The 11,530-nt window shown below is 61.2% G+C and overlaps 1 protein-coding gene across 1 annotated transcript; it reads right to left on the bottom strand.

Annotated features, from left to right (window-relative positions):
• Positions 1-8,351: 8,351 nt before the first annotated feature.
• LIF (LIF interleukin 6 family cytokine) lies at positions 8,352-10,815 on the bottom strand. Its single transcript, XM_071572279.1, has 3 exons — positions 10,766-10,815; positions 8,939-9,117; positions 8,352-8,789 (listed from the first exon to the last, which is right to left on the bottom strand). Exons 1-3 carry the CDS (start codon positions 10,782-10,784, stop codon positions 8,352-8,354), a joined length of 636 nt encoding a protein of 211 aa, XP_071428380.1. The 5' UTR covers positions 10,785-10,815.
• Positions 10,816-11,530: the final 715 nt, after the last annotated feature.

The following is an 11,530-nucleotide window of genomic DNA, read 5'->3' on the forward strand; positions in this document are numbered from 1 at the left end:
CAAAGTGGTCAACTCATCCCATGAGCTGATGGCTCTGGGAAGAGTGGTTCCATGCTCTGCCAGTTGCTGCCAGATCCCACTCATCCCTGCTCCAAAGCCTGTCTGCCCCAGCTCTGCTTCCCAGCGCTCTCCCATCCCATCCTCACCCACCATTTTGGTGCTCCCCATCCAGCTGAGCCCATTCCCTGGTGACTGGCACTGTGGTCCCTGGGGCCGGGTACTGCGGGCCGTGTGCCCGCTGGGATGGAGCCCCTGCCCTGCCCCGGGCTCTCACCGCAGTGCTCGCGTGCAGCAGCTGGAGGGAATCAGAGGAGCTGGATATAGCAAATCTGGGCAAAGGCAAGGGGAAAAAGAATCCTGGGACCTGGCAAGATCCTACACAAGTTTCCATGAGGAATCCAATGTGGCCATCGCCAGCCCACGTCTGTGCTGGAACACTCCCAGGCCTCTCCTGGGGTCAGTGGCGCTGCCAGTGCCCACCCAACTCTCAACAGGGCCCCAGCCAAGCCTGGGCACTTGCCCACGGCTCCAGCGACTCCGTGAGCCCATTGTCCCACCGCCACTGCCAACTGCCTCCCATTGCTCCTGTGACATGTTTATTGTTATCAGTTTAGTCTTTAATTTCCTTTGTTTCAGAATATCTGACGGCGCAGTTAGGAGGGCCCAAAGGGAAGCGTGTGTGTGCTCGGTCATCAGACCTGCGGTTACGGCTGTCTGGAGCGGCGCTGGAGCGGGGCTCGGGAACAGCTGCCAGGCTTCCAGCCTTGTTTTCATTTTCTAAGAGGTTAACTGAGAGCCCGCTGCAAAGAGACACCCGTACACACCCCGAGCCCCACCACACACACAGAGCCACACGCACCCGCACGGAAACACACACATAAACACAGATGTGGGCCGGCACGGGGACATGTAAACAGAGCCCTGTGCAGAACCAGCCCCGGGAATGTGGGATGGGTCCTGTGTTATCCTGGCTTTGAACAGGTCGTGGTGTGGCAGCAATGCTGCTGGCTCCGTGTGGGGAGCAGGTTGACCTTTGCACCTCCAGTCCATGAAGTGCAGCTCGTTCTGCCCCGGCTCCAGGGCGGTGGGGCAGGTCCCTCCCAATGCTCGCCCAAGACCTTTTGGGGGAAGAGCCCGGTCACAGTAGCTGTGAGGAGGCACAGCTGGGGCTTGTTTCCTCCCAGGCTTGGCTGAGAGAGGAGCATGCGAGGATGTGCTGGGAATGCTCCCGGGGTCAGGCTGTGGGGCTCTCTCTGCCGGCACCCAGAGCTGGGCTGGGCCCCTCCACCCAGACGTGCAGGAGGGGGAGAAGGAAGGTTTAATAGTAACTGAAGTGGGGTTAGGAAAGGAGAGAGCCTTTCACTTTGTCCCTCGGAAATGGTAAATCCTGGTCCTTGAGGGGCCGCAGCTCTTGATGGCCTTGGCAGTGGTGGTGCTGGTGTGATGGGGACTGGTGGTGCCAGGGTGATGGGGACTGATGGTGCCAGAGTGATGGGGACCGGTGGAGCTGGTGTGATGGGGACTGGTGGTGCCAGGGCGATGGGGACTGATGGTGCTGGTGTGATGGGGACTGGTGGTGCCAGGGCGATGGGGACTGATGGTGCCAGGGTGATGGGGACTGATGGTGCTGGTGTGATGGGGACTGGTGGTGCCAGGGCGATGGGGACTGATGGTGCTGGTGTGATGGGGACTGATGGTGCCAGGGTGATGGGGACTGATGGAGCTGGTGTGATGGGGACTGGTGGTGCCAGAGTGATGGGGACTGGTGGTGCCAGGGTGATGGGGACTGATGGTGCCAGGGCGATGGGGACTGATGGTGCCAGGGTGATGGGAACTGATGGTGCCAGGGTGATGGGGACTGGTGGTGCTGGTGTGATGGGGACTGGTGGTGCCAGGGTGGTGAGCACCATGGAGAGCCACTGCTGCCTCCCAGGAGGCTGACATCCAGCAGCACCAAGGTGAGCTGTTTGGCAGCAGAACTTGTCAGTGCCGAGCTGGGGTGGCCACAACTTCCGTATGGAAAGCCCCATCCTGATCCTGGCAGGCATCTCACCAGGGCTGCCAGGAAGAGACAGATTTCGCCCAGCCGGCGCTGACCTCCCTGCCCAACAGCCATGGACAGAGCCCATGTGGGAAATGCCAGGCTGGGAGCAAAGCAAGGAGACACCTTTCCAGGAGCAGGTCTGTGCCTCACAGCACCCGGCTGCAGAGCAGGAGAGTCTCTGGTGGCCACTGAAGGCTGAGTTCACGCTGCCGCCGTGGGGGCTCGTCTGGAACTTGCTCCTCTGCAGCTCCTGTCTTCACAAGACGTGTAGGAACTTCCTATCTCTGCAGCCTCGGGCCCTTAGTCAAACCTGGTTGGCAGCCACAGGCGCGCACACGCTCGCCCGGCGGGACTGCACGCACACCTTGTTTTCTCAGGAACCGAGAGGAGAGCGTGACCCAGGCCGGGTTGGGCTTCATTTTGCTGCAATAAATAAACATGTCAACTGTCCTGGCCCTAAAACATGTCCCAGATGCAGCAAAAGCTGTGGGGGATGCTTGACATCCTCATGGCAACCCCAGGATGTGGGTGAGGGGGGTATGGCCAAGTTCAGTGGGGGCAGCCAAGGTGCCCATCAGGGCTCAGCCCCTGCTCTGTGTGGGCGTGGGCTGGGGGTCCCCAGTGCAAGGGTCCTGCTGGGGGTGGGTGCCAGGCAGTGGAGGCAGTGAGCAGGGTGCCCTGGGGTGGGACATCTCCAAGTTTTAGCTGAGGGCATCCCCCTCTGCCCCTGTGGTGCTGTTGGGCTGGAGGTGCCGCCACTCCCTGGGGTCAGAGAGTGTGGGTTGAGCAAAAGGCAGGTGGGCACTGCAGGGATGGGCAGTCAGGCTGGGCCAGGGCTGTTCTCTCCTGCCATCACCCCATAATGTTCAGAGAAATCTCTGCTTTCCTTTTCTGTTTCTCCAGGAATCTCCACTACTTTTACTAATTTTCTGAGTTTGCCACACTGGTGTGTAGCCAAAGATGGCACAACCCCCTTTGCTCTACAGGGCCAGGAACCACCAGCTGTGTCGGCAGGAGGTGCACAGGAGACTTCAGTGGCATCTGCTGACTCAGCCATGCCATGCTGTCCTGGCTCTGGGGACTCTGGGGAGCTACCACAGCTCCCACTTAGTCCTTTCTCACTATCCCCAGGGCCCTAGGGCATGTCTCTCAGTATTTCCTGCTCCTCTGGGAGCCTGCTCAGGATTTGCTTCTGAGCTCTTCACCCTCTGCCTCGTCCCCAAGTTCCCTCTCTTTCCTTGGGTGAGGTCTTCTCCTTGAGAGCTGATTTTCCCCTCCTGGCCAGGAATTAGGCAGGCTCAGGCCATCTGAAATACTTTTGTTAAGCACGTGTGCCTCAAACAGTTTCAACTCCACAGGGCCTGCAAAGGGAGGTTCAATGTCACATGAGACCTGAGGAGAGCAGGTATGGAAGAGCTGGTTGTTCTCTCCCTTTTGGGCAACAGTGAGTGGGTGCCCCGCCTGCTGTGGGTCTGGTTGGGGTGCTGAGCACTTTGTCGAGCTCCTCCCTCGGTGCCAGGCACACCCGGGGCTGCGGAAGTGCCCCTGTCTCTGTGGAGGGCGATAGCTGTGCTGAGATAACCCCTCCATCAGATACCCTGGCACCGCTCCAAGGAAGCACATCCCCTTCTCGAGGGAAGGTGGCTGAGGAGGGTCCCCTAAACCCTGTGCAAGGCAAATGGGCGTTCCCAGCCAGCCCCAAACTGGGGTGCAGCAAGGAGGGACCTCTCCAGCAGCTCCACAGAGCTGCATCTGACCCTGCTCCAAAGCTCGCTCACCAGGAGACTGAACACTTGCTGAGCAAAGCTGCCGACCGGGGTCTCGGGGGACCGCTGGGGATGTGTCATCCTGCTCCGAGCCAGCCCCGAGCTCGGCGGTGTCACACAGCGAGTGGCTCTGCCGGGGGTCCGGATCTGGCCCCTGCCCTCCCCTGGCTCTTGCAGGCCTGTGCCAAGTCCCCTGCTGGGCACGGGGGCGGCTCTCGGAGCCGGGTGCTGCGACAGAGGTTGCATTCGTCTCGCCTCCAGCCCATTGTCTTGTTTATTTGTCACGGTTGGTCCCCAGTTAGGAGTTTGAGCCGTTCGGGACGAGAGGCTGTTTCTCCCCATGTGACCGTGCGGTTCCCGCGCCGCCGGGCTGTGATGTGGCTGCGGACCCGCAGGAGCATCTGCTATTGCAGCAACAGTGCCCGAATGCGTTTCAGATGGGCTCGGCTCTGCTCTCCGTGCTCGGGCCAGCGGCCAGCCTGGGAATGGAGCCTCCAGCCAGCCCTTGGGATGCGATGTTCCCATCCTCAGGGCCCTAGTTTGGGGACCTGCTGGGGAGATTGCCACTGGCTGAACGTCTGTCCCCAGTACTGAGCCTTGAGGGGACCTCTCAGACGGGGAAGGGACTCTACGGTGGGCACCAGTGGGTCCACCCCCCGTCCCCGGGTGCACACAGGGGAAGGTGTGATGCTCCAGCTGAGATCTCTCAACCGGTGCCCTGGGCTTTGCCGGTGGGGTTACCCCGGTGGGGATGCTCCTGCTGGCTCAGTGCCCGGGGATGCAGCCCAGGTCACACACCGCCCACCGCGCAGGGGGCTGTGAGGCCGGTAGTGCCCCAGCCCCGCACCTGCACCCGCGGACGGCAAGTCCCGTCTGGCCGGTGGCCGCGGGGCAGCGCAGGGCCCGTCCGGCCGGGTCCGTGCGGCGTCAGCCAGCACATGATCCGCGCCCGGGGCCAAGGGCTGAGGTCAGTCAGTCACACCCAGGCCCGGCACTGACTTCACCGCGGGCAGGAGCAGCTCCTCACGTATCCCGCTCCCCGAAGGCAGCGCTGACCCGCCGCTCGGGGCCCATGGTCAGGCCGCTCCGTTATCGGGGCGCGGGCATCGCTCCCATCACAACGGATGGCTCCCCGGAGCCTCTCCTGGCTCTCGGCCCAGCCCAAATGTTTCTCTGCTCCTGAGGCTGAGGGGCGATCACTGACAGGGTCCTGCCGGTGCCGCCGGGGAAGCCACAGCGCCGGTTCCCTGCCAGTGCTCCCGGTGCGGCTCGCGGGGCTGGCCCGTTGCCCCGAGGCCCGGCTGGGTGGGATCAGCCGCTGGCTGAGGTCATTGAAGCCCTTTCCATCTCCCTCGAGTTTGGGACGAGCAGGGCAGCGCGTCCTGGCTCACTGGGGCGATGGCACGAGCCGGGGGCCACCGCCAGCCCCAGCTCCAAAACACCAGGGGAGGGCAAAGGAAGGGATTTGGGGGATTTTAGGGGCTTGTCCACGCGTTTCCAGGGAAGGAAGAGTTAATCCCCCGCCCGCCGCTAATGAGTCTTAACTGGGAATGACCCGACACAGGGGAGAAGTGAACCCATTGTCCTCGCCTGTGTTTGACTGTCTTCCAGGGAGACTCATGAAACGCAGAACCCGGGCGTGAGTTCCCGATTTATGTCAGGAGGCTGTGATTTATTCTATTTATTTATTTTTGCCATCTGGTTGAGGAGGGACGTTGAACACAAGCGTGAGAAATCCAGATGTGCACAGCTCCTGGCTCCCGTCGTCCCCAGCCCAGCTCGTGGCCCTGCTGAGCCCGACCCCAGACCCCGGCCCCGACAATCCTCGAGCCCCCGGGGCTGGGTTGGTGACATCCCTGGGCACCTGCCACCTCCCTGGCGAGGGTGAGGTGTGGATATTGACACACAAGCAGGCTCGGCCTGGATGTCCATCTCTGGACTTCAAGCCTATGAGATGCTGGCCATAAATGCTGTGCTAACAATAGCCATGGGGACACCCGGGTGTCCCCAACTGCAGGGACAAGGTGACCCTGGTAGCCACCATGGAGCCAGCAAGTGCTGCAGGAGGCTTCCCTGGGGCATCATGCCCATTCCAAAGGGATGGTGCTCTCCCCTCTGTGTTCTGACCCACTCTTGTGTTTTAGGGAGGTTGTCTTGCTTTGAGGACATCATATCTCGTGGTGCAGGAAGGAAATGGGCCCCACAAAATGGGATGCAACCCCAAACCAGGCACACTCCAGGTCAGGGACACCATTGACACCCAGGACCCCTTCTCTGGTGACAGGCTGGGAGGATGGAAGAAACACACATCATGCCTGGGGTCACACTGTGGCATTCAGGGCTGTCCCCGGGTGCCTCTGCCATGGGACAGGGGTGCTGTTTTGGGGCTCACCCCTGCCATGAAGGGACAGCAGGGCCAGGCTGGAGATGGGCACCACTGACTCTGCTGTCACCTCTGGTGCAGGGTGAGGCTGCCATGGGCACAAAGTGGTGCCACTTTGGGGTCAAAGCCCTGCCATGAAACCTCCCATGGGAGTTGGGGGACACAACTGGGCAGCACGACCCTTTGGGGCAAAGAAAGAGAGGGCTTGGGGGCAACTTTTGAATTTCTGCAATGATTTTCTGGTCGGGGCTCCTCCGAGACACAAGAGATGATCACACAGGATCTTAGCTCATCCGCTTGCTGTCTCATGCCTGGGAGGTTTGGCCTGTGGCCCGAGGGCTCCGGAGGAGGAGGAAAATTTCATCATCCTGCTCCAACGTCTCCTGTATAATCAGCCTCTTGTTAACCGACACAGCCCCATACGAGACACTCGCCGAGGACCAGGGCACTGGTGGAGCCTTAGGTGGTCTTGGCCCTGGAGAAGCTTTCCTGAGCCTCTCCCAGCACTGCTTGGGAAGCGGCTGTGATTTTTTCTGATGTGTCCCTTCCACCCTGCACATGCTCACTCAACTCTCTCTGTCTCTTCCCAACCAGTTTCAGTGTTCCCCTGCACTCCCAGGAGCTGCCAGCACTGCCAGAGTGGGGCTCCCTGCACCGTGGTGGTCCCCACACCGTGATGGTGCCTGTACCATAATGCGCCCCACACTGCCATGGTACCCACACCCAGCGCTCCCCATGCCACGATCCCCCTGCACTGTGATGACCCCACACACACCACAATGCTCCCCATGCCATGACAATCCCTGCACTGCTGTGGTCCCAACACCACGACTGTCTCCACACTGTGACTCTCCCCATGCCACAATGCTCCTTAGACCCTCCCAGTGCTTTTCAGCAGCTGGTGAGTGCCAGTTTAAGTATTGCCCCTGGAAAAGTGCCTTCCAAATCAGCCATCCCATTAGAGATGGGAAGGGAGGAAGGAGCAAGGTGACAGGGCACTGTGACCCCAGCCCTCAGGGATGCCTGAGGGGGTCTCAGGGAAGCAGAGGTGTCCGAGGGTGAGCACAAAGGGGACCCAGCAAAGAGCAGACAAATGCAGTCGGTTTCTGATGGTTTATTTAAAAAAAGGGACAAAGTATAAAAAAATAAATATTTAAATAGAATTCCATTTTATATATTACCACAAATCTTCTTAATAATTATTAATTATTGTTAACAATAAAATTATTAAGTCAGGTCACAGCTCTCAGCACACACTGGGCTTTCCACTGAGGCAATAAATAACCCTCACAGCCTCCTCTGGTGCCAGGAGCGAGCCAGCACCTCCTGCCACCGGTCTGGGGCCTCTCCCCACGTCCCCCTGTCCCACATCCCTGTGTCCCCGTGTCCCACAGCCCCTTGTCCCACCTCCCTCGTGCCAAGGCTGCATTCACCCATGAGAAGCCCAGCCCTTGGCCATTAGTACATTCAGAGCCCTTCCCATGGGAAAAGCACTTTTCCAAAGGAGAGGGACGTTCCGTGCCCCGCCGTGCCTGCGCGGGGGGATGATGCTCCACAGTGGGGTGACTGCCCTCTTTGTTCCCTGGGGGTGGCCTCGTCCCAGATGGCAGGACCCAGCCCCAGCCACCACAGCCACCCCAGTACCCCCAGTTCAGCTCCTTGTGGGGCCTTAAAATGTGCAGGGGGAGCGTGTTCCCACATTCCCATGTCTCTGCCAGCCGCCGCATCACCATGTCCTTCCTCACAATCCTTTCTCCAGCGACGTGGAAGCTTTCGGATGGTGCTCCAGGATGTCTCTCAGGTTGTTCTCCATGATGGAGACCATCCATGGGGGACAGAGTCCGGCCCTGCCACCAGCCCCCACGGCTCCCCACAGCTCCCACATCCCATGGGAGCGCAGGGACAGCTGAGGCACATCCCGGGACCAGCCCATGGCCCGGCATCACCTCGGGCCTCATTCTGCTGGATGCTGACCCCAGCTCTGCTCCACCCGAGACACTCCAGACTGCAATGTTCACCCCCCTCAAGGGGCAATAAATTACCAGAGGGTGGATGGGGCCAGCGCAGGGTCCGGGGTAATAAATAGGAAGGCAGGAGTTCAGAAGGCAGCGACAGGGGGCCACCAGCGGCGGAGAAGCAGCAGAGCTGGGGCGGGCGCTCATGAGGGGCTGAGATGAGGTAGGAGGACACGTGCTGCCTGGCCGATGACCTGCACGTACTTCCTGAGCACCTGGCAGCCCTGCTGCTTCTTCTTGAAGGTGCTCTTGCCCTTGGAGCTCTCCCCATACCTGACGTCCACCTGGAAGATGTTGTAGTTCTTGCAGAGGAGGCAGGTGAGGTTGGAGATGAGGCCCCGCGTGGTCTTGGTGGTGTTGTGGAGCCGGTCGAGGAGCTCCTTGGCCGTGGGGTTGAGCTCCTCCTGGTCGCGCGTGATGTTCCCCAGCGAGGCGTTGAGGAAGGCAAAGAGCTTGTACATGGCCACCATCACCTCCTTCCTCTCGCTCGTCCGGTTGACGCGGAAAGGGGGGAAGAAGATGCCGGAGGGGTTGCAGAGCTTGTCGCTCTCGCTGCTGAACGGCTCCCCCTGGCACTTCAGCTGCGGGGAGAGGTGAGCGTCACCCCAAGTCCCCTATGTCCCCCCTGGCCACCTCCTGTCACCATCCCTGCCATGTCTCCACCCTCCCCCTTCATGCAGTTGTGCATCAGACTCCGTGGGCTCCCTGGCTGTCCCCGAGCACCACTTACGTAGAGGCTGAAGAGGTCCTGGGCGGTGGCGTTGAGCAGCGCGACCTGCCTGCGGGTCTGCTCCTGGACGTTGGAGCGGCACAAGCCGTGGTTGGGGCAGCTGGAGCCGGTGCCCAGCAGTGCCCGTCCCGCCACGGGCCGCCGCTGCAGCAGGAGCAGGGCCATGAAGGGCACGACGCCTGTGCAGGGAGAGAGGCCACTGTCACGGTGGGGACCGAGACAAGACGGTGGTGGCCCATGGGGGCCACGTCGCGGCTGACACAGAGCTTCCACCGAGGATGACCCCGGTTTCAGGGACCCAAACACATCCAGCCAGGGCACCCATCCCTCTGGGCTGTGGGTGCAGCTCAGCCGGCAGCCTTCAGACTCCCCAGTTTTCCGTCCCGTCCCACTGCCGGCCCCTCACCTGCCCCCCGGCAGGCGCTCCCCCGCCTCCCTTCCCGCCGGGGCGCCCCGCAGCATTCCCACATTTCGCAACCGGCCTGATGGGGACCTGCCGGGTTTAATCAAATATGCAAAGAGCTTTTTCCTCCCTTATCCTGGTCCGGGCGCTGCGGGAGCAAGGCCCCACCCCGGCCCGGCTGACTCAGCGGGGCGCCCGCAAGGAAACCTGCCTTCGGCGTGCCCTCCCTCCGTCCCTCCCGCCTCCGGCCCCACCGCCTGCCTCAGTTTCCCCGGCTGCGGAGCGGGCGCAGCGCCGAGGAGCCCTGGGGAGGGACGACGCAGCTGCCAGAGACTCCAGCCAGGAAATCCCTGGACGCGGAACAAGGGGACTCTTGAGCCACCGGCAGCTGGGTCGCCCCGGCGAGCCCCTCCTGAGAGCTCCAAGCCCTCGTCCCCTGGGACTCCCCCAAACCAGGATCCCTGCTCGGGGAGGCCGAAATGCCTTCGAAGCGCTGCCACTGCGCTGGGCATCCTCGGGGCAGGGTGGCCCAGGGGGCACCGGTTGCTTGGTGACCCGGGTGCCCCCGGGGGTGCCGCCAGACGCGGGGCCGGGCAGTGCCAGCACCGGGACTGCCCGCACTTGTCAGCGCTTCCGACGTGCCGCCGGTGCCGGGTAATCCAAGCCTCGATTTATTTACTCTGCCCAGGTGGGAAAGGACTTACCTGGGCGTGTTGCGATCCCTGACCCGTCACCGCTCCGCTCCTGCACGGGGCGGGGTGGAACCCTTCCTCCCCGCGCCCCCGGGGCCCTGGGTGTTCCCATGGGATGCCGATTCCCTGACCCATCCCGCAAGCCCCTCTTTCTGCGTCCCCCGCGGCCGCTGCTTCTCCCCATTCCATAGCTGGGCAGGGAGAGGCTTGGCACCCACGTGTGCCAGGGGCTGGGTGGGTGAGGGGTCCCGAATGGGTGCTGCCCCGTGGGACCCCCCAGCACTGCAGCTGGAGTGGGGGCTGCTCCCTCCAATCCCCCTCCTGCACTTGGCAGCCTCCCTATCCCTCCAGCGCTCCCGACACGGCATCAGGAGACCCAGAAGGAAGAAAAGCAGGAGGGGGGAAAAAGTATTTAAAAGTACAAAAAAGCCATTAAAAAAATCCCCCCCCCTCCTTGAGATTTTTTTTTCTTGGAAGCATTTCCAGTTATATAAGTGTCCAGATGTTGACTGCACCGCGCCAGCGCCGCGCTGCGCTCCCGCTGCCAATTCCCAGGGATGCTCATCCCAAGGGGGAACGCAGCCCGGCGGGAGCCCTCGCTCCAGCTCCAGCGGGGGCATCCAAGTGGGACCCGCCTGCACCCGAGCATCACCGGGAAAAGGAGGGGAGGGGAGGAAAAAAGAAGGGGGAGAAGGGGAAATAATATCCCCAAAGTTGATTTTTTTTTTTTACCTGCCGGCATGAACTTCATTGTGAGCCGCGTCCCGGGAGCGACTTAATAGGGATTGGTGCTGGCAGAGGAAGTTTTCAGAAATTCATGTTCATACTGGGGGACTTCTCGGGGTTTATATACCGGTCCGGCAGTCAGCCTGTGTTGTAAGAAGAGGGGAGGGGGGAGACGCGGGGGGGTGAAGCACCGCTATCGTTACTTCTATTGAAACTGGAAAGCAATCGCGGGCTTGGAAATCCTGAATGATTCTTAGAAATAAAGTTGATTCACCCGGATTTGGTTTTTTTTTTCTTTTCTTGTTTCTTGCGCGGGCTCGGGGAGGTGCTGGGGAAGTGAGTGGGAAGGGAAAGTTGAATTAAAGCCCCCCCAAGGGAGGAGAGCACGTGGGGTTTGGGGGTGTCGAGGAGCGAGGACGGGCGAGCGGTGCCGTCACTCACGGACCACAAACACTTTCACCCCCTCCCCGGCCGGGGCTTCCCCGCTGCCTCCCGGAGCAGGCGATAAAGTAAAGGAGGAAAGAAAAGTCCGATTTGGGGTTTTTGGGGGGTTTTGGAGGGATGAAAGGTGCGGGAAGTTATTGGTGGGATCCCGCACCCCTCGGTCATGTTAGGCTGGTCGCGGTGACACCGGTGTCCCCCAGCTCATCCCTTTGGGCAAAAATATTGTAAGTAAAGGGTGGGTTTTCTGGAGGAAAAAGGACAAACCCACCCAGGGGGAGAGGCTGGACCGGCCCCCCAGGGTTAACCCTTCCCTCGGCGGGGCTCGCC

Source organism: Pithys albifrons, chromosome 17, assembly GCF_047495875.1.
Source record: "Pithys albifrons albifrons isolate INPA30051 chromosome 17, PitAlb_v1, whole genome shotgun sequence".
Lineage (NCBI taxonomy): Eukaryota > Metazoa > Chordata > Aves > Passeriformes > Thamnophilidae > Pithys > Pithys albifrons.

Excerpts from the sequence above, each read along its gene's own strand:
- LIF (XM_071572279.1), bottom strand. Across the intron at positions 8,790-8,938 it reads AGGACCTCTTCAGCCTCTAC|CTGAAGTGCCAGGGGGAGCC; the intron begins GTAAGTGGTGCT and ends CTCTCCCCGCAG.